Source organism: Aplosporella prunicola (genome assembly GCF_010093885.1).
Source record: "Aplosporella prunicola CBS 121167 unplaced genomic scaffold K452scaffold_113, whole genome shotgun sequence".
Lineage (NCBI taxonomy): Eukaryota > Fungi > Ascomycota > Dothideomycetes > Botryosphaeriales > Aplosporellaceae > Aplosporella > Aplosporella prunicola.
Window position 1 is genome coordinate 758 of NW_022983641.1, and position 18,409 is coordinate 19,166.

The window sequence follows — 18,409 nt, forward strand, 5'->3', positions numbered from 1 at the left end:
CTTAGAGAATGTTAAACATTCGCTATAATTTTAGAGTATGAGCTACTCGGTTAGTTGTCCGGCTTGACCGAATATAGCTGGTATACTATTAAGAGTGTTTTTAAAAGTATGTGGAACTGTTCTTCCCATCCCTTTAACCTTCCCTTATAATGAACGGGGATGATAGTGCATAGAAGTGCATTTAACGATTGGTTTAGGTCAGTGCGATGTTCACGAAACGACTTAAATTCGTTTGCCGTGACATGCAACTTGTCTCTAGTGTGGGTATGTTTCGTGCGGCAGGCTCATGGTAGTTTACTCGGCAGACCACCTCGTTCATTTTCGCAACACCACACCGCAACGTCAACGCCAACTACCCGATATAGGTGAATACGTGAACATCGTAAGATTTGATTGATAATTGTTACATGTAAGAATATAAGTGCGATGCAGGTTGCTAAATGGTCGAGCTCCCTGCCCCAAAAAACTGCAAAAAGTCCACGCCTTAACTTTAAGCGTATTCCATAAGCAAATCAAGGTAGCCATCGAATGCAACGCCGTCCGTAGGTTCAATAGAGGCAAAGTACGAGCCCCACCAGCTTAGTAGTCATTAGTTACGTTACATTACAATACAATTGGGATAAGGGGAAAAACTTACGGTCCAGCAGCCCACCAGATAGCACCGGTCCAGACGTCACTGTTGTCATCAATGTAGCTGAGCATACCCTTGACAGCGTCCTTGCAGACGTCGTTGACGCCACCAGCGAACTCTCCAAGGAGACCCTTCTTGTTGTTGTCCTTGAGCCACTGGGTAGCTTCCTCGATACGCTCCTTGCCAATGGTGCTGGAGACGCAAGTCTCGCTAGTGCCGCTGCTGTCGCTGTCCAGGTACTGGTGCATCTGGTAGATGAGCTTGTCCTCGGTGTCGGTCAGATTGCCCATGGTGTCAGCGTTGCCGCTGGACTTCCAGGACCAGGCACCAGTCCAGCTGTTGCCCTCGACGGTGATGTACTGGGAGGTGGCACCGGCAGCACGGATACCGTCAATGGCGGCCTGGTTGAGGTTGACGACAAGGGTCTGGTCCATGTCGTGGAACTCGTTGATGGTGTCGAAGATGACCTTCTCGTTGTCCTTGAACTCGGTGGCAACGGTCTTCCACCAGCCCTTGAAGCCGTCGGTGTCGGTGATGATGTTGCCGTTGAAGCGGCCGTAGTTGTGGGGCACGACCACGGCGTAGGCGCCCAACTTCGTGATGTAGTTGACCGTCTTGGGATCGGCATGTTAGTATTTAGCTGTAGAGAAAGGTAACTATAAACTTACCTCCTTCAGGTCCGCGAGGTAATCAGCGTCAAGGGTGTCGCTCATGGAGCTGTGCGTCAAGCGCTCCATAAGGATGTTGACACGGAAAGTGTTCATGCCCTTGTTGTAAAAGGTGTCAATGGTGCTGAGAGTGGGCCAGACATAGTCCGTGTCCTTGGTACCGGGAAGGTTGGTCTCGCCAAACTCGGGACCACTCTCGTTGACACCGAAGAATTGGAGCTTGTTAGCCCTCTTGTGCTGGACTGGCGCAGCCAGAGCCAGGGAAGCCGTGCTAGCGGCAAGGATGGTAGAAACGCGCATGTTGAAGTTGTAGAAGAGATTGACTGAGAATGGAAAGCGAGGGTGGGGATTTGAGCTGTAGTAAACGCAAGAGGGACTCTTGTTTATATAGTTCGGGATCGACGCATGGGTTATAGACTCCTGGTATTAAAAGAATTCCAATAGGGTGGCCAGGTCGCCGATGGAGGGCGGCCCGTCGGCCGTTTCAACTTCTTTCCATAGTATGATGGCTTCCCCGGAAACGCTGCCGCCTAATCTTGGAGCCCCATTCAATAACACACTCAAATGCTCTCGTCGGGGGATTTGCTCAGGCCATCACAATTGCCACCAATTAGCGCATAGCTCTGGAAGCTTTTCTTTTTGGGGCAAACGTCGTCCCCACAGCCGGAACGCAGGGCCGTGGACGACGGATCAGTCGGTCAGATGCTTAACATGCCATGTCGGCCTGTTGCGAGAAGCGAAGGGCTACCGAATCGTTTAAACTGACACTGAAACAGTTATTGCTACGGAGACATGTGGCTGGACCGGGCGCCTTTGGTAAAACATGGGCCTGAGATACAGGGGCCATCCCCAAATAAACATATTGGGAAATAGTGTCTAGCACGGCAACAAAGGCAAAACGACGGGCTGTTTTCATGGATGGTGCAGACAGACGGAGGTGCAAGTTCCAGACGGCAAAAAGGGAGAGTCCAGGCTCTCCGGAGTGTCAGCTTTGAACCGGCAAAGTCGGCTCGACGATGACATGACGGCCAGCAAAGTAGTGGTCCGTTTCGAATTGAGAATCATAGAGCGGCGGGCTAAAGGCTGGATTGGGGAAGGACGAGGGTGGAGACAACGAGGGGTTGGCTCGCTGGCTGATGAAAGGTCGCATGGCGCAACCGGGCCGTGAAACAGTCCGCCAGAGCTGTGATCTCCGCCTCGTGCCGAGGCGATGTCATCGAACGCCCGCCCAACACCACGCACCAGATGCCGCCCGGAGATGAGAGAGCCCCCGTGAAGCTTTCCCTGCCCCTCGTACGACGCGCATCTGTCGCTCCGTCCCCGCTGCTCTTGTACTGACTCTGCCCACAGCAATATCAGCAGGAGCTCTTCCAAGATCTGGTGCGTCTTGCCTGTCCGTCAGACGTCTCTCGTACCACAAACTGACGCATCGCAGCGTGATGAAGACCAACTGGTCATTATTGCGCGCGGCCTCGGCCTGCTACGTATCGTGACGAACCTCCTGCATTCCTACGATGCCGCCGGCAACAACCTCGTTCTGCTCATCGGAGCCGACGACCGCGAGAATGGCTGGATTGGCGAGTCGCTTGCTGAACACGCCGTCGTCAGCAATGCGCCCAAGGCCCGTGGTCTGAGTGTGGTCAATACTGATATGATGAGTGTGGGCACCAGGGAGAAGATGTACGCGCAAGGAGGCATCTTCAGTATCACCTCACGGATATTGATTGTGGACTTTCTCTCTGGATTGCTGGACCCCGTAGTTGTCACTGGCTGCGTAGTACTGCACGCTGACAGAGTCATCGCGACATCTGTCGAGGCGTTCATTCTGCGCATCTATCGCCAGAAGAACAAGGCAGGTTTTTTGAAGGCGTTTTCGGACAACCCAGAGCCGTTCGCCACCGGTTTCTCGCCATTGGCGACCATGCTCCGAAATTTGTTTCTGCGGAAGCCAGGCTTGTATCCGCGATTCCATGTCTCCGTGGCCAAATCGCTTGAAGGCCGTCGGAAAGCCGAGGTCATCGAGCTGGAAATACCGATGACTGACAGCATGAGAGCAATCCAGCAGGCTGTCATGGAGTGTGTCGAAGTCAGCGTAGCTGAGCTAAGAAAAGGCAATTCGGGCACCATCGACATGGAAGAGTGGAATCTTGATAGCGCGCTTCACAAGAACTTCGATACCATCATCAGACGGCAGCTTGACCCTGTGTGGCATCGAACAAGCTTCAGAACAAAACAGATAGTGTGGGATCTGTCACTTCTACGTAACATCCTCCACGCTGTCCTAACGTACGATGCTGTCGAGTTCAATCGATACTTGGACACGGTCCGTGCTGCTTCTCAACCTCCTCCTGGATCTACGCGCTTGAGCCAGTCACCGTGGCTTTTCCTTGACGCAGCTCATACACTGTTCGATACAGCCAGGCGCCGTGTCTATACTGGCAAGCTTACCAACCAGAATGCCAGCGGTAATGCCACCAACGCAGGACCAGACGCTCTCAGTCCCGTCCTTGAAGAACTTCCTAAATGGGCCATGCTCGCAGAAGTCTTGGAGGAGATTGAGAGGGACGTCTATTTCAATCCCCAACCACAGGATGATTCAAGTGGTGCCATTTTGATCATGTGTAGTGACAGCAGTACTTGTCGCCAAGTTCGAGAGTATCTCCAAACCATGCACGTCAAGCTCGAAGACCAGAAGAATGGAGAAGACACGCCGGAAGAAGGACCTTCTGCAGCGTACATGATGCGGAGAAAGCTTCGGAATTATGTTAACTGGAAGCGAGATTTCGGAAGGGTCAGCGCCTCGCTCTTCGCAGAAAACCAAAAGGCCATCAACACAGATTCGCGCGGTGGCCAGGCAGCTCGTGGAAAAGCACCGCCAAACAAGAGAAGACGTGTGAGAGGTGGTGCTTCTGCTGGCTCTGGTATGTCGAGGACTGTCAGTGGAAACATCCAGCAGAACTTTGACAAAGATGCACACATACAAAGCTTGCTCGCGGAGCTCCAGCCTACCGAGGCAGAAACCCAGCAGAAAGGTGAGGTCGCTGCTGATCCCCTGGAAGACATGGATGGCCACTACGAAATGTATGAAATGAAGGATCTTCTTGTGGTCCATCCGTATGACGGCGACATGGACGAGCACGTGCTTGACGAGGTTAAGCCACGCTACGTTATCATGTATGAACCCGATGCGGCATTCATCCGCCGGATTGAAGTCTACCGCAGTTCGCACACCGACCGCAACGTCCGCGTCTACTTCATGTATTACGGTGGGTCCGTCGAAGAGCAGCGGTATCTCAGCGCTGTGCGGCGCGAGAAAGATGCCTTCACGAAGCTCATCCGCGAGCGTGGTAACATGGCCGTCGTCCTTGACAACGGTACCAGCGCACTTGATCCAGAGGAAGCCTTCCTCCGTACCGTCAACACTCGCATCGCTGGTGGTGGACGTCTTGCCGCAACTGCTGCCCCGCCGCGCGTTGTCGTCGACGTCCGCGAATTCCGCTCCTCACTCCCTTCACTTCTCCACGGCCGCAACATGGTAGTCGTGCCCTGCATGCTGACAGTCGGCGACTACGTCCTGACACCCAACATCTGCATCGAGCGCAAAAGCATTCGCGACCTGATCTCCTCATTCAACAACGGCCGCCTCTACAACCAAGCCGAGACGATGCTCCAGCATTACAAGAGCCCAATGCTGCTGATCGAGTTCGACCAAAACAAGTCCTTCACGCTTGAACCCTTCGCCGACCTCTCCAACTCCGTCGGCGCCGCCGCCATGGCCGCCCCCGACCTGCAAGCCAAGATCGTGATGCTCACACTTGCTTTCCCGCGCCTGCGTATCATCTGGTCGTCGTCGCCATACCAAACAGCCGAGATCTTCGAGGAGCTGAAGAAGCAGCAGGAGGAACCGGATCCGGTCAAGGCGGTGCAGATCGGGCTCGAGGACGGCGAAGACCCGGCCTCCAAGACATACAGCCAGATTCCGCAGGATATGCTGAGGGTCGTGCCGGGCTTGAGTGGTAACGAAAAGGCCCTCCAGCGCATCACGCTCCATGTGGAGAGTGTGTTGGAGTTGGCGAACATGGAGGAAGAGGAGATTTGCGAACTTAGTGGGAGGGAAATCGGGAGGCAGATTCATAGGTTCTTCAATCGCGATGTTTATGCGGATTGAGGGCGTGCGCTGTAAGTGGTAGAATCTGTCTTAGTGGGGCTGTCGTCTTAGAGTTGAAATAATCAGGCTTTGGTGAGCAACCTTCTGCATGCGATAGATTTGTGTCCAGTTGTCTGCTACGCTGTGCAGATGGAAAGTAGACTGGTTTGTGTAGATGCTGTTGTCCACGTCCCCATATTAAACGCTACTGCGGAGAAGCGGAAGTTCTTCAAGCCTTTTCGGTTTGGAATCTTACAGATATTACAAGCATACTTATGCGCTCCTGTAAGTAGGTTATATCGCACCCTATAGGTCACTTTATGCATAGCTTACAAGGGCATGTAAGCTACAACAATATCTAATCCCGGCAATCGTGCATGTAGTACAAAGGCAGGCGTCTATCAGGCTGCAGATTACGTAGTCTGCAGCTGCCTTGCGCCTTGCTTAAGATAGACAACCCCGCACGCTTGATCCTAGCCTTGGGCATCACACAGTCTTTCATGACCCGCAGCGCTTTACTTCAACCACGAGCTACTTTTTTTTACTCTCTATAGAGCGGTATTGAACGTTATCGCAGTCCTTCGAGCTTATCTGAAATAGTCGCGATCATGAGCTACCCTAGCTTCAACGGGGACACTACAGTGTCCCGTTCAGCTAACCGGCGTCTTATTCCGAGAATTCGACGGAAGCGGTGGCCCGTTGATCTCGATTGGAAAAACAGAATATTGAAGGTGTCCTTTGAGAAGCGGCTTGAGAGCCAGCGGCGCAACACATTTGCCAAATTCTCCGGCCGGTTCGTGAGCAGCCTCAGGTGGGAAAAAAACGGTTCTTTGACTCTAACTGTCATTTACGGCGGTACCTCTTCTAGTCCTCCGAAACCTGGTCGACTGGCCGCGTGCTTTGAAGTGAAGCAACGTACCCTGGATCCTATATCGTCGAAACGATACATACCTGATTATTCGAAATGGAGCATGGCATCAGACATGGCACCGGAGTCAACAAATTTGAACGTTGACAATTCGGAGGGAACCTTTGTATACGAAGCACTTTCCACGACCGACCGACAGATTCGTCTCGTGGAAATCTTGCCCGGAGGTTGGCACGATGAGATTTCCTGCACCCTCCGAACAGTGTTCCTTGACAACAATCCAGAGTATGAAACATTGTCATACGTATGGGGAGATCGGAAACTCACAAAGGCCGTCTGCATTAATGGGCACGTGGTCAAAGTCACCGAAAATCTATGGATCGCCATGCGCCGATTACGGCAGAATGTGCAACGCACTTTCTGGATTGATGCAATATGCATCAACCAAAACGACAACCAAGAAAAATCACAACAAGTCAGAATGATGGGAAGCATATTTAGATTATGCCTGGAGTGTTCGCTCTGGTTAGGGGAAGGACCTGATCTTGGCGATTCCCCACCAGGACGATTTCCACCGATTTCAATCACAGCGAGTCGAGTATTCGAACTACTCGGGATGTTATGCCAAAAGAAGCACCTCCAAGAATACCCATGTTTCTGCATCGCTGATGATGGTGCGATTTCCGAGAGAGAAGAGTATACAGCGCACTTCAATGCACTACACAAGCTGTGCAAATCACCATGGTGGGAGCGCATCTGGGTAATCCAAGAAGCCGTTTTGCCCAGTCGAGCAACTCTTGTATACGGCTCCGAAACATTCCCGCTAGACATTATGGTTGAAGGGATCAACTCTTTCCTTATCCATAGTGAGTTCTGTTGCAAGACAATTTGGCCACCAAGATCGAGACTTCTCAGCTTATATGAATTGTGGGACAAAACTTATCCTGTCTTCAAGTCTCGCCTAGTTTATACGATAAAAAGGGAACTATGGAATTTCTATGCACTTCGGCTTAGCTGCTGTGAGCAGCTTGCGACAGATCCGCGGGATCGGCTCTACGCGCTTTTATCCCTTGCTGTCGATAAATACCGGACTGATCCGCTCCTTGTTCCAAATTACTCAATACCCGCAGCACATGCCTTTGCACAAGCCGCTCTGGGTATCATCTCACAAGACGGCGATCTCGAATTGCTAAGAGGCAGACGGTCACGCTATAGTCTGCAAGCCCTTCCATCCTGGCTTCCGGACTGGTTCGCATCATCAGTATCATCGGATACAGCTCAACTTTTGCGAAATGAAAAAATCTTGTGGTCACCATACAACAGTTCTAAAAACATCTTTCGAAACTCGACTCTTGTTGATAAGACTGTTCTTCTACATGATACATTGAAAGTTGACCATGTGGATCGCATTGGACATGACTATTCCGACTACGTGCTAAATATTCGACAATGGATGACGATGGCTGGCATAAAAGAACTACCAAACGACACACCATGCCAAGACAAATCCTCAATTGATACCTTCTGGCGAACAACTATCCTAGACTCTGTTTTCCACAAAGGTACATCAACGGATGACACTTGCTTTCGACGGGCTCTTTCGACGGACTATGAATTGTTCCGCGCAACATGGTACACGATACAGAAGTCCACACAGAGATTAGACAACACCAACCATCTTCGTAACATGAATGCGATCAGTCTTACAATATATTATACAGCTCGTGGACGAAGAATGTTTACAACCCGCCAAGGCAATCTTGGAATGGCGCCGCTTGACGCCGCTTCAGGCGATGAAATCCACATACTATTGGGGAGCAAATGGCCGTTTCTTTTACGCCCACATCCTATCCCAGTCTTTTCGGAAGAGCACGGGGCGAACTTGCCTACGTACACAGTTATCGGAGAATGCTACCTCCACGGGATCATGGACGGAGAAGCTTTGGAAGGTGATTGGGAAACAAGGGTTCAAAAAGTAGCACTTCGTTGAGCTTCAGGGGTTGAATGGGCTCTCTAGCATATGTATATAACTTACTTCCCCATCCTTCCATCTTCTCCCTTTTATGCTTTCATAGTATACTCCCGCGCTTTCATATATCTTCTCTTCGTGTCCTCTCAAATACCTTCATGCCCTCGAATCTTTTTATTTTCGTATCTCCGTAGAGTAGAGTAGCAGGCATGCCACAATTCTCCTCATGTGGCGGCAGCGGCACCGCGTCTCCTCCGCCACTATACCACCCACCACCACAACAACCATCGTATGCTCCTTCATAGTTGTCCTGGTGGTATGGAGTTGGAGCGAGTCGTGGGTATGCCGATTTTGCTAACGCGTCTGCATGTAGATGGTGGCTTCATGCGGCAGCGGCACTGCCGTCGTGACCCCTTCTGAGACCGTATGGAACAGTCTATCTCACCTCGCCCAAAACCAACCCACACACCAACCCCACGCCACACATTACAACCTCAACAACCTCAACCACTCCACACACGCACTCCACGCCGCTCAACCAGCCTCCAACAAGCCCAACCACAACTAGCTAGCTACTCAATCAACCAATCAATCAAGCACCAACACTCTCACCCTCCAGCACTAGCACCAGCACCAGCACCGTGTCCACACTACAAGGGAAGGGAAGCGCACACCACAAATCGGCTGAAGCTAACCCGCATCCACGCGCTCCGCTCAAGATACAGACGCAACCATCACCCCATCAATCCCATCCAGCGTCCGTGTAAACCACCACGTAAGCCAGCGCACAAAAAACAGGCGCAGGCGCAGGCGCAGGCGACGTTTTCGCCTAAGCGAACATCTAACACACGCACAGCAGCCATGCAGTACGCAGCGAAGCGCTCCCAGCGTTTAACTTGAGCGGAGGTCGCGCAACGTTTACGAGAGCGGAGTTTAAGCGGAGGTCGCACAACGGTGCACGCACGCCCGCGCGTGGCGTTGAGGCGGCATTGCGCGCTATCTATGTAGGAGCTACAATACAGGTTACCTAGGTACGGGGTCTGCGTCTGCATCGGACTCGGCTGGGTAGGGATAGGAGCAGGATGGGTATGTCTGGTGGGTGGATGGGTGGGTAGGGTGTTTGTTTGTTTGTTTATTTAGGGGTAAGGGGTTATAACCCCTGTTTAGCCCCCTCAGCGAGTCGAGACGAGCAGTTCTACATAGGTAGAGCCAGAGTGGTTGATTTAAGCTAGGTGTATAGTGTAGTGTAATGTATTATAGATACGCTTCCCTTAGTAAGGGCATTGATATTCTACCACGTACCTACGTCGCTGCCACAACATCTCTACCCAGTGGCCTCGATACTAGTACAGAACACAGCCACACTTAGCCACGCAGTAAAGTAGTCAGTATTTTCAGCTGCTAGGAAGGCGTGCGCCGTCGGTATGGTTCGTTGGCGGGGTTCGCATGGTGCTTTGCATGCATGCATGCACGACGATACTGTTATAGGGGCCGGGGCGGAGGGGGGAGAGCTACAATACAGTGCAGCCGTTAAAGGCGTGCGGTGTACCAGACACACTCGCGCTGTCGAGCCTGCCGCCCCTGTTGTATCCCCTACCTAGCTACCACGTACGTAGTACTCACCCTTACACACACACACACATACACACACAATCACGGCAACACAACCCACTCGCCACGACCACCACCATAAAGACCCCTAAGGGAGCACGCAGCGCACACGCCAGCCACCTCACCACGCAGCAAGCCCAGCACAGCACAGCACAGCACAGGGCGCGGCTCGCGCGCCCAGACGCACGCTCAGGAGCTTGTATTGGAGATCGGCTTGCGAATCCGGAGGGCGCGCAGCGCGCTCGCTCGCCCGCTCTGGCCACTGCAGTGCGGTGCGAAGCGCAGTGTGCGCTTCACCTCCTTTCTGGCGTGAGGGGAGCGGGGATCGGCGCTGGACGTGCGGGTGGTGGCTAGGACGGGGTTGGGGCTGTTGCTGTTGGTGGCGGCGGGGCGTGTTGGGCCGTTGGCGTGGCTGGAGGGGAAGGGGCAGGCAGGTTGGCTGGCAGTTGACTGCGGTGAAGAAAGAGAAGGAAAAGGGGATGAGAGAGCGGCTGAGGAAAGCAAAGCAACCAGAAGGGGGTAGGTAAAGCGGGACCGAATCGGCGTCGTGGAAGCGAGTCCTACGTAGTACGTAGTAGGAGCGCGATTGCGGTTGTTTCGTCGCGGCGCGGGACTATCGTAGGTACTACGGTGGCGGCCTGGAGGCTGGATTGGATGCGGGGCCAGAGAGTTACGTACAGCGACGTGGGGTTTAGGTAAGGCTTTCTCGGCTGGTCGCTGTGCTTGCGGGACCGCAGTAGGCTTTTGCAATACTCCCACCACGAGGTTGGCTGTCGCGCGCATACCACAGATGCGTACGCCGTACAATACAACTCGATGACCCTGACATGGTGGCACGGTGCTGAGCGCTCTTTTTGCAGAAGTGTTGTTGGCCGAGGCGTTCATGCTCCTCGCGTATGAAGGTTTCCTAGATCAAGCGCTTCAGCGGCGGTTCTAAGGTTATCCTGCGCTGGATAATGTTATTGCCGGGAAGGGCATTAGTCGGGTGGTGAAGGACCAGTTTGCCAGTCAAGTGAACGCAAAGCAACGTGGACGTCGACGCAGGGCTTCCGAGCTCGGCACAACTATTGAGGTTTGAAGCGACGCATCTCCGCCTCGAAACACTCGACCACGGGCAGACGTCGACAAGGCGAGACCTTAGGTACTCCGTACAGGTGACGACGACGCAGCAGCAGCGCGAGGCTCGCTTGGAGGAGCCATTTGGTAATAGGCGGCCCCTGACGGACAGGACTACACGCGAAAAGGCGGGCGATCGTCAAGCGCGTGCGCTGGTGTGCTGGGGCAGCTGCGAGATTAGCTAACAGGTAGAGATAGAGTTGCATGGCAAGGCTTGCGGTGAAGTCGTTTCCGCGCCAGGCCCGATGTCGCATTGGGCCCGAAAGGTCGGCGCCAAGCCCGCCAAGCCCGACATCTCGACGTCACTGCTGCTTTCTCTGCCTCCGGACACCTCCCCAGTCCCCACGCACACCCGCTTCGTGAGTCGTCTGTTTGATCGGCTGGGGATGACTCGCCCGAAAATGCAGGAACAGATCCGTCGTGCCCGATTGATAATGGATAGGCGGTTGAGCAAAGACCACGCACTGTACTATGGTAGGTAGTCAAAAGTCAGGTACCGTGGTAGGAGTATATGGTATATATTGAATATGACTTCGCTTCTTTTTTTTTTTTTTTTTTCCTCCTCAGTCCGCTCGCTTCATTCTTTTGAGCCAGTCGTCGTCTCCGGCCGCGGTCCAGCCCCGTCAAAATGTTCTCCAAGACCATTCTTTCGTCCGCGCTCCTCGCGCTTCCCTTCTCTATCCTAGCCTTACCGGCGCCCGCCTCGCCCGCTCTCTTCCGCCGGGACGCCGGCCCCGTCCTCGAGCAAGACAGCGTCAATGCCTCTCTCCCCAACGTCACCATCTACGCGACCGGCGGCACCATTGCCAGCAAGGGCGAGACGTCCGGGCAGACGGTGGGCTACAGCGTCGGGCTGGGCGTCAAGGACCTCGTCGACGCCGTGCCCGAGATTCTGAACATCTCCAACATCTACGGCTTGCAGGTCGCCAACGTCGGCTCCCAGGAGGTCGACTACAATATCCTGCTGGCCCTGGCCCACAACATCACCAAGGATTTGGCCAAGGAGGAAACGACCGGCGTCGTTGTCACGCACGGCACCGACAACCTTGAGGAGACGGCCTTCTTCCTCGACCTGGTCATCAATTCGACCAAGCCCGTTGTCGTTGTCGGCTCCATGCGCCCCGCCACGGCTCTGTCCGCCGATGGCCCGCTGAACCTGTACCAAGCAGTCACGCTGGCCGCGTCAGAGAAGGCTAAGAACCGCGGCGCCATGATCGTGCTGAACGAGTAAGTCCCACCAACCAACACGCACACCCAACCCCACTAAGCAGGCCGCTAACCCGCCGCAGCCGCATCGGCGCCGCCTTCTACGCGACCAAGAACAGCGCCAACAGCCTCGACACCTTCTACGCGACCGAGCAGGGCCAGCTCGGCTTCTTCATCAACCAGGTCCCCTACTTCTACTACACGCCGGCAGCCGTCCCGGGGAAGCCGCACTTCTCGGTCGGCGCCAACACGTCGCTCCCGCAAGTCGACATCATCTACACGCACGAGGACAACAACCCCGCGCTGGTGAAGGCGTCGATCGAGAGCGGCTCGAAGGGCATCGTGTTTGCAGGCTCTGGGGCTGGCTCCGTCGACGACGCCATGCTTGCCGTTGCTGAGAAGCAGTTCAACAGCACGCACACACCCATGGTCGTCTCGCACCGTACTGTTGATGGCTTTGTCCCTGTCGAGGATGTCCAGGATTATATGATTCCGAGCGGGTTTTTGAACCCTCAGAAGGCGAGGGTTTTGTTGCAGTTGGCTGTTAATGCTGGGTATAGTAATGAGAAGGTGCGGGAGGTCTTTGATGCGCTGCACCCGTAATTGTAATTGGGATAATGTGTTTGAGATGGGGATTGAAAAAAAAAAAGAGAGATAGAGAAGGGTGCATGATTTATGGTAACTAATGCATAGACATGAGAGATTTATATGATAGTAGACTTCAATCTCTTAGAAAATGAATGGTCTTTGAGCACAAAACAAAGGAATACTCCCTTAATCAAGGATATTATCGTTTTGCCCGACGTGTTAATTGCCAGTAAGGTAGTTCCAAGGCGATCAGTGGAAGTGACGGGTCGGTTGCGCGACGCGTCGAGACGCGACCGCGTGAGTCACGTGCGAACAATCGTGAAAGGCAAGGTATGGTCGATAGCTGACTACACAACCTCTGTGGTTGGTTCGGGCTTCATTGCTCGCTCTTTTCGGTCCAATTCCAACAAAAACTGCTGTTCATGAGCTGGATTAGTGTCATGTATCCGTGCCTTATCCGACGCCATACAAAGATCATGCAGTCGTGAAAACCTCGCGCCCTGGCTCACGGATTCACTGGGCGGACGGAAAAGTAAATTAATTTTTGTTAGCCCAGACTTGCATGGAGTAAAATGATATCAACACAAACGTGAATCGAGCTCCCAGTGAAACCGGGTCACCGGGTGTGAGGTTCCAAAGTCGGAAACGCATTTATTGCCTATAGTTCTCTCCTGCCGACTCACGCATAATCTGGCGCCGCCGTTCAATGTCGACGGCCAGCTGGCGCTGCTCGTCAATGACCTTTTCGCGGGCAGCAGCGCTGCGGACGCGTTCGGCTTCGGCGGCAGCCTCCCAGACTGAGGTGGCGTTAGTGTTACGCGATAGCGGGTGCAGGCAAGCAAGCAGACGCGTGACTTACTGGGCTTGTCAGACTTGGAGTACTCCTTCAGACGGGTGACAAAATCGTCAAACTCCTGCTGCTTGCCAATGCGGTTCTCGAGCGAGCGCTTCTGGAGCTCGGGGTTGTATCTCTGCGCGAGAGTTTGTGCGTGAGTAAGTGGTTCGGCAGAAACATCAAGCGCGGAGACGGAATGGGGATTGCGTGCAATTTCGGCATGGAGCAGCGAATGACGTCAAAAGCAAAAAAGGCATGAGGTGATCGACGCGAGAAAAAAATCGGTTTTACCTTGAACAGCTCCTCTTCGGTGGGAGAGACGTAGTATACGAGGGCGGGGCCTCCGATGCATAAGATGCCGCCTCTGTTTGGGCAGTTAGTACCCAAATGCACGAGTACGGCCGAGAGGGAGGGGAATGAAAGGAGGAAGGACACACGTGGCGATCATCTTGACCCAGGTGGCAGGGCTCATAGGCATGGTGGCGGCGATGGAGAGGGAAAGAGGCGACTGGAGGGGGGCAGTGCGATGTAAAGGACGAAGATAGAGTAGTGTAGTAGCACCTAGAGGATCGGCGGCAGCACCAACGGCATCAGATGTGGCTGTGCTATAGGTCACGTGCTGTGGCGCGCCCCACGTCGTCGGAATCGGCAGGGCCCAGCGTGAATTAGCGCGGCCCGCGCCCGTTGCTATCACCCCGCTGATTGGAAGCTGCGCGTTGTCAAGTCGCGCCCAGCGCCCAGGGAGCGAAAGGCTTTTGCTCCCTTGGAAGCGCCTGTACGAGCATGGTGCAACCTTTGCGCATCACGCTCCCAGCGCAGCTGCTTTCGGCTCCCTTCAGCCCCAGTCCCGGAAACAGGCCCTGCACGAACGCACTCACTTGAAACAGCATAATATCCATAAGCCAAAAGCCAAGCTTCTTCTCTCAGCTTCCACTCCTTCTCCTCTCCCGACAAATCTCCAAGGCTCCCTTATTCGTGACATGGTGATCTTCCCGTAACCGACTTGGATGCGCCGAACTTCCGCTCTTTGCACCCAACACGCTGGCAGTCCAGCTGGCAAGCCCCAAGCGCCGTCCTCTCCCTTTCGCAACTCCTCCCACTCGGCTCCGTAGAGCCTGCGCGCCCCCGACATGGCCTACGACCCCCATTCCGAGTACCAGCCTCCGCCGCGGGCCTACTACAGCCAGCAGCAGCCCGCTGGTCCCTACCAAGACCCCCACTACAACAACGGCTACGCGCAGGAGCAGGGTCACGCATATGATGGGTACTCGCAAAATGGATACCAGGGCGGCTATCAGGAGGGCTACTACGACGACCAGTATGGCCAGGTGTACGGAGCGGAACAATACCAGGGGCCGCCGCCTCCAATTCCACAACGCCTAGACGGAGGCACTAGGATGATTGGCGGCCAGCCTCCGCAGGCTCCAAACTTCAGTCGCGGTCCCCCGAGACCCGTGGAGCAGAGTCGAGGTATGCCCCCGCGCGGTCCGCCAGGCCCTCAGGGCAGCGGCGGTTATGGCTCGCCCATGCGCGCTCGCGGCATGAGCAACGCGACGTCGACCCCTCGTGGAACGCCACCGCAGGTCCGACCCGGAGGAACTCCGCGACAGGGCTACGGTCCTGCCGGCGGCGGACCTATGGGGCGTGGCGGCGGGATGCCGCCTCCAAACGCACAGCGCCAGATGCCTCGTAAGTACCTGCGAACTGCGGAAACGTAAAGCGCCACTAACAAAACTTGAAGCGCCAGAAGCAGCGAATTTCGACAACCCGTTTCCCGCTTTTCCGATGCGGAAAAGCCCTCCGCGAGCCCAAGGTCCGCCGATTGACGATAGGATGGCAAACATGAGTATACAGGAAGGGCGCCCTAGTGGAGATTACCCTAGACCTAGTGGAGATTATCCCAGGCCGAGTGGAGATTTTCCCAGACCAATGCAGCACGATTTGGACTCGATAACGCCGCGCCCAAGCGTGGAAGCCATAAGACCGCCATGGGTTGGCGGAGCACGCCCGTTCAGCCCGTTGCAAGAGGTCGCTAGAACAGGGGCATATTCGCCTGCACCTGGTGGACGACCTACCCCGCCACTGCAAGAGCCCTTCGAACATCGCCCAATACCCCCGCAGCGCTCTCAGACTGTTCAGCCGGCGAACGAGATTGGTGGATTTAGGATGCCGTTCGCTTCCTCGCCTCCGGGATTCCGGATGCCGTTCATGTCTTCCCCGCCGGAGCCTCGCGGGCCTCAGCGTTCGATGACAATGCCGCAAAACCACCACGATAGTATGCAATCCATCGAGTCGTCATCGTCGTGGAATGACCGAGAGCCTTCGTGGGCTGAGCCAGGACCGATGGCTGGTTACCACGGACCCGAGGACCCAAGTTTCATCCCGCGGCCTGGCACCGCAGGCGGTTCGAGGAAACCGCAGATAGTGGACCCGACGGCTTACAACGTACCTTTTACGCCCCCGAGGATCGAGGATAAACGCGAGATGATGGGGAGCATAGAAAATGCCTACCACCCCCCACCGATGCCTAATATTAACCATATGATGCCGCCGGAGGACAATCGTCTTCAGAATATGACGAGCAGAGATGCTGCCATCGAGGCTGAAATGCCCGATTTTGATAACATTGATCCATCTGCGACTACTCACAAACGTGGATTGTCCTTCGAGAAGCATTTGCAGAGCCCGCCGGGCAACGCTGCTGGCGGACCACAACCCATGCCGTTTTCCCCGCCTACCCTTGAACAGCGGGGGCGGTCCAACACTGGGGGGTCAAACTTCAACCAGCAAGTGCACAGGAGCAGATCTCAGCCGGACCTCAACCGCGGTAACCCAGGAGGAAATGGCTTCGTTGCGGAAATGCCCGGTGACGCTCCTCCGATCCCTCAACTCCCTCGCAGCAACACATTCGGCCAAGGATATACTGGTCCCGGCCAGGAGCCTCCCCCTCGACCTAATACTGCTGGTGGCAGGCGTCCTGGTCCTGCACCGCATCAAGGATTTGGAGGACCACACCCACCACATCCACCACTCCCAGGACAGCAGCCCCGGGGCCCGCCACAGGGCCCGCCACAGGGCAGGGGACCTCCGCCAGGCCATCACCCACGCGGTCCACCACCCCCAGGAGCTCGTTTCTACAATGGACCGCCAAATCCAAATTACCCGCCGATGCAGCGTAGCAATACGGACCAAATGAGGCCAACCCCGGGTCAAGATCCACGCTTCAATGGCCCGCCGCCCCAGTCAGCACCGCCTGATCATCGGGCTCGCGGTCCTCCCCCGATGCGCAACGGCCCTCCTAATGGACCTCCCATGCCAAACGGACCTAATGGACCCATGCGTAACGGACCTCCTCCCGGCATGAGGCCTCCACCTGGGCCTAGAAATGCAGGCCCGAGCCCGGGCCCGGTTGAACCCCAGCCACGCCAAAGCGAGGATTCCCTTCCTCACCATCCCACGCCCGTGAGAGCAGGTCTTATGGACCAGGCCCCCCCACAGCAGCAGCAGCAACCTACGTCTAATAAGCCGCCGCCGGTCAGACAATACAACGGTAACGCCAATACGCCAGTCCCGGGCGGACCGTCTGCCAACATCAAAAAGGGTCGTCGTATGTCTGATCCGATCACTATGGATGGACTTGCCAGAGCCCGTAACGATTCCAAGAACAAGCCCGAAGACAAAGCCCTGCAGCTCCGGTTCGCGAAAAAGCTCGTCGAGGCTGCCGCAGTGTTGGCTGATGAAGGCGGACGCGCAGACCCAAGAACCAGGAACAAGAACCGCGAACGCTACACGCTGGAAGCGCACAAGATCGTCAAGAAACTGGTGCACCAGGGGTACGGCGAGGCGCAGTTCTACCTAGCAGACTGCTACGGCTCGGGTAACCTGGGCCTCGAGTCTGACCCCAAAGAAGCCTTTGCGCTGTATATGTCAGCGGCCAAAGCAGGGCACGCGGCGTCGGCGTACCGCACGGCGGTGTGCTGCGAGATGGGGGCGGAAGAGGGGGGCGGAACGCGCAAAGACCCGCTCAAAGCAGTGCAGTGGTACAAGCGAGCTGCATCGCTAGGCGACACGCCGGCGATGTACAAGATGGGAATGATACAGCTGAAGGGGCTGCTAGGGCAGCAAAAGAGCGTCGGCGAGGCCGTGACGTGGCTCAAGCGAGCGGCGGAGCGGGCCGACGAGGAAAACCCGCACGCGCTGCACGAGCTAGGCCTGCTGTACAGCACGAAAGCGGCGACGAGCCGCGAGGAAAAGGACAAGATCATCCGCGACGAGACGTACGCGTTTGAGCTGTTCAAGCAGGCGGCCGAGCTGGGCTACAAGTTCAGCCAGTTCCGGCTGGGCGAGGCGTACGAGTACGGGATGTTGGGGTGCGCCATCGACGCGCGAAACTCGATTGCTTGGTATACGCGCGCCGCGGCGCAGGAGGAACATCAGAGTGAGCTCGCCCTCAGTGGTTGGTACCTTACGGGCTCTGCGGGCATTCTCGACCAGAGCGACACAGAGGCGTATTTGTGGGCGCGGAAGGCGGCTTGTGCGGATCCCCCGCTTGCGAAGGCCATGTTTGCGATGGGCTATTTTACGGAGGTGGGGATTGGGTGTCCGAGGAGCTTGGAGGAGGCGAAGCGGTGGTATGGACGTGCTGCTTGTGAGTTTTTTTTTTTTTTTTTTTTTTTTTTTTTTTTTTTTTTTTTTTTTTTTTTTTTTTTTTAGATTATACAATTACTACTTCTCAAGTGTAAAATAGAGTAATTATTTATACCCGACCGC

At 55.1% G+C, this 18,409-nt stretch overlaps 9 protein-coding genes across 9 annotated transcripts; 5 read left to right on the plus strand and 4 right to left on the minus strand.

The window, feature by feature from the left end:
* Positions 1 to 490: 490 nt before the first annotated feature.
* On the minus strand, positions 491 to 1,599 carry K452DRAFT_239400 (glycoside hydrolase family 5 protein; the record flags this gene model as incomplete). Its single annotated transcript, XM_033537724.1, has 3 exons — positions 491 to 578; positions 638 to 1,245; positions 1,300 to 1,599. The coding sequence occupies 3 exons, from the start codon at positions 1,597 to 1,599 to the stop codon at positions 491 to 493; spliced, it is 996 nt and encodes a 331-aa protein (XP_033391141.1).
* A 923-nt stretch (positions 1,600 to 2,522) lies between these two features.
* On the plus strand, positions 2,523 to 5,702 carry K452DRAFT_323063 (uncharacterized protein). Its single transcript, XM_033544596.1, has 4 exons — positions 2,523 to 2,592; positions 2,650 to 2,679; positions 2,735 to 5,478; positions 5,534 to 5,702. The coding sequence occupies exons 1-3, from the start codon at positions 2,545 to 2,547 to the stop codon at positions 5,465 to 5,467; spliced, it is 2,811 nt and encodes a 936-aa protein (XP_033391142.1). The 5' UTR covers positions 2,523 to 2,544; the 3' UTR covers positions 5,468 to 5,478; positions 5,534 to 5,702.
* Positions 5,703 to 6,300: 598 nt separating this feature from the next.
* On the plus strand, positions 6,301 to 8,479 carry K452DRAFT_260697 (uncharacterized protein). The gene is made up of 2 exons (XM_033538544.1): positions 6,301 to 7,099; positions 7,790 to 8,479. Exons 1-2 carry the CDS (start codon positions 6,418 to 6,420, stop codon positions 8,302 to 8,304), a joined length of 1,197 nt encoding a protein of 398 aa, XP_033391143.1. The 5' UTR covers positions 6,301 to 6,417; the 3' UTR covers positions 8,305 to 8,479.
* Positions 8,480 to 9,613: 1,134 nt separating this feature from the next.
* On the plus strand, positions 9,614 to 9,924 carry K452DRAFT_22819 (uncharacterized protein). The gene has a single exon (XM_033536945.1). It carries the CDS (start codon positions 9,708 to 9,710, stop codon positions 9,882 to 9,884), a length of 177 nt encoding a protein of 58 aa, XP_033391144.1. The 5' UTR covers positions 9,614 to 9,707; the 3' UTR covers positions 9,885 to 9,924.
* A 159-nt stretch (positions 9,925 to 10,083) lies between these two features.
* On the minus strand, positions 10,084 to 10,779 carry K452DRAFT_314006 (uncharacterized protein; the record flags this gene model as incomplete). Its single annotated transcript, XM_033543717.1, has 1 exon — positions 10,084 to 10,779. The coding sequence occupies one exon, from the start codon at positions 10,777 to 10,779 to the stop codon at positions 10,084 to 10,086; it is 696 nt and encodes a 231-aa protein (XP_033391145.1).
* An 89-nt stretch (positions 10,780 to 10,868) lies between these two features.
* K452DRAFT_22817 (uncharacterized protein) lies at positions 10,869 to 11,451 on the minus strand. Its single transcript, XM_033536943.1, has one exon. The coding sequence runs from the start codon at positions 11,262 to 11,264 to the stop codon at positions 10,959 to 10,961; it is 306 nt and encodes a 101-aa protein (XP_033391146.1). The 5' UTR covers positions 11,265 to 11,451; the 3' UTR covers positions 10,869 to 10,958.
* Positions 11,409 to 12,819, plus strand: K452DRAFT_323064 (uncharacterized protein; the record flags this gene model as incomplete). The annotated part of the gene is made up of 2 exons (XM_033544597.1): positions 11,409 to 12,237; positions 12,300 to 12,819. The coding sequence occupies exons 1-2, from the start codon at positions 11,639 to 11,641 to the stop codon at positions 12,817 to 12,819; spliced, it is 1,119 nt and encodes a 372-aa protein (XP_033391147.1). The 5' UTR covers positions 11,409 to 11,638.
* Positions 12,820 to 13,325: 506 nt separating this feature from the next.
* K452DRAFT_293231 (uncharacterized protein) lies at positions 13,326 to 14,176 on the minus strand. The gene is made up of 4 exons (XM_033541523.1): positions 14,077 to 14,176; positions 13,931 to 14,003; positions 13,664 to 13,775; positions 13,326 to 13,601 (listed from the first exon to the last, which is right to left on the minus strand). The coding sequence occupies exons 1-4, from the start codon at positions 14,115 to 14,117 to the stop codon at positions 13,456 to 13,458; spliced, it is 372 nt and encodes a 123-aa protein (XP_033391148.1). The 5' UTR covers positions 14,118 to 14,176; the 3' UTR covers positions 13,326 to 13,455.
* Positions 14,177 to 14,654: 478 nt separating this feature from the next.
* On the plus strand, positions 14,655 to 18,409 carry K452DRAFT_22839 (uncharacterized protein). The gene is made up of 2 exons (XM_033536958.1): positions 14,655 to 15,328; positions 15,381 to 18,409. The coding sequence occupies exons 1-2, from the start codon at positions 14,770 to 14,772 to the stop codon at positions 18,350 to 18,352; spliced, it is 3,531 nt and encodes a 1,176-aa protein (XP_033391149.1). The 5' UTR covers positions 14,655 to 14,769; the 3' UTR covers positions 18,353 to 18,409.

Bases quoted from the DNA above. Each gene is read 5' to 3' on its own strand.
- K452DRAFT_323063 (XM_033544596.1), top strand. From the start codon at position 2,545: ATGCCGCCCGGAGATGAGAGAGCCCCCGTGAAGCTTTCCCTGCCCCTC. The intron at 2,593-2,649 runs GTACGACGCGCA...CTCTGCCCACAG, and splicing joins TGAAGCTTTCCCTGCCCCTC to CAATATCAGCAGGAGCTCTT. The intron at 2,680-2,734 runs GTGCGTCTTGCC...GACGCATCGCAG, and splicing joins AGGAGCTCTTCCAAGATCTG to CGTGATGAAGACCAACTGGT.
- K452DRAFT_260697 (XM_033538544.1), top strand. From the start codon at position 6,418: ATGGCATCAGACATGGCACCGGAGTCAACAAATTTGAACGTTGACAAT. The intron at 7,100-7,789 runs GTCGAGCAACTC...CTGGCATAAAAG, and splicing joins CCAAGAAGCCGTTTTGCCCA to AACTACCAAACGACACACCA.
- K452DRAFT_22819 (XM_033536945.1), top strand. From the start codon at position 9,708: ATGGTTCGTTGGCGGGGTTCGCATGGTGCTTTGCATGCATGCATGCAC.
- K452DRAFT_22817 (XM_033536943.1), bottom strand. From the start codon at position 11,264: ATGCGACATCGGGCCTGGCGCGGAAACGACTTCACCGCAAGCCTTGCC.
- K452DRAFT_293231 (XM_033541523.1), bottom strand. From the start codon at position 14,117: ATGCCTATGAGCCCTGCCACCTGGGTCAAGATGATCGCCAC. The intron at 13,776-13,930 runs GTAAAACCGATT...ACTCTCGCGCAG, and splicing joins CCGAAGAGGAGCTGTTCAAG to AGATACAACCCCGAGCTCCA. The intron at 13,602-13,663 runs GTAAGTCACGCG...ACGCCACCTCAG, and splicing joins CTCCAAGTCTGACAAGCCCA to TCTGGGAGGCTGCCGCCGAA.
- K452DRAFT_22839 (XM_033536958.1), top strand. From the start codon at position 14,770: ATGGCCTACGACCCCCATTCCGAGTACCAGCCTCCGCCGCGGGCCTAC. The intron at 15,329-15,380 runs GTAAGTACCTGC...CAAAACTTGAAG, and splicing joins CGCACAGCGCCAGATGCCTC to CGCCAGAAGCAGCGAATTTC.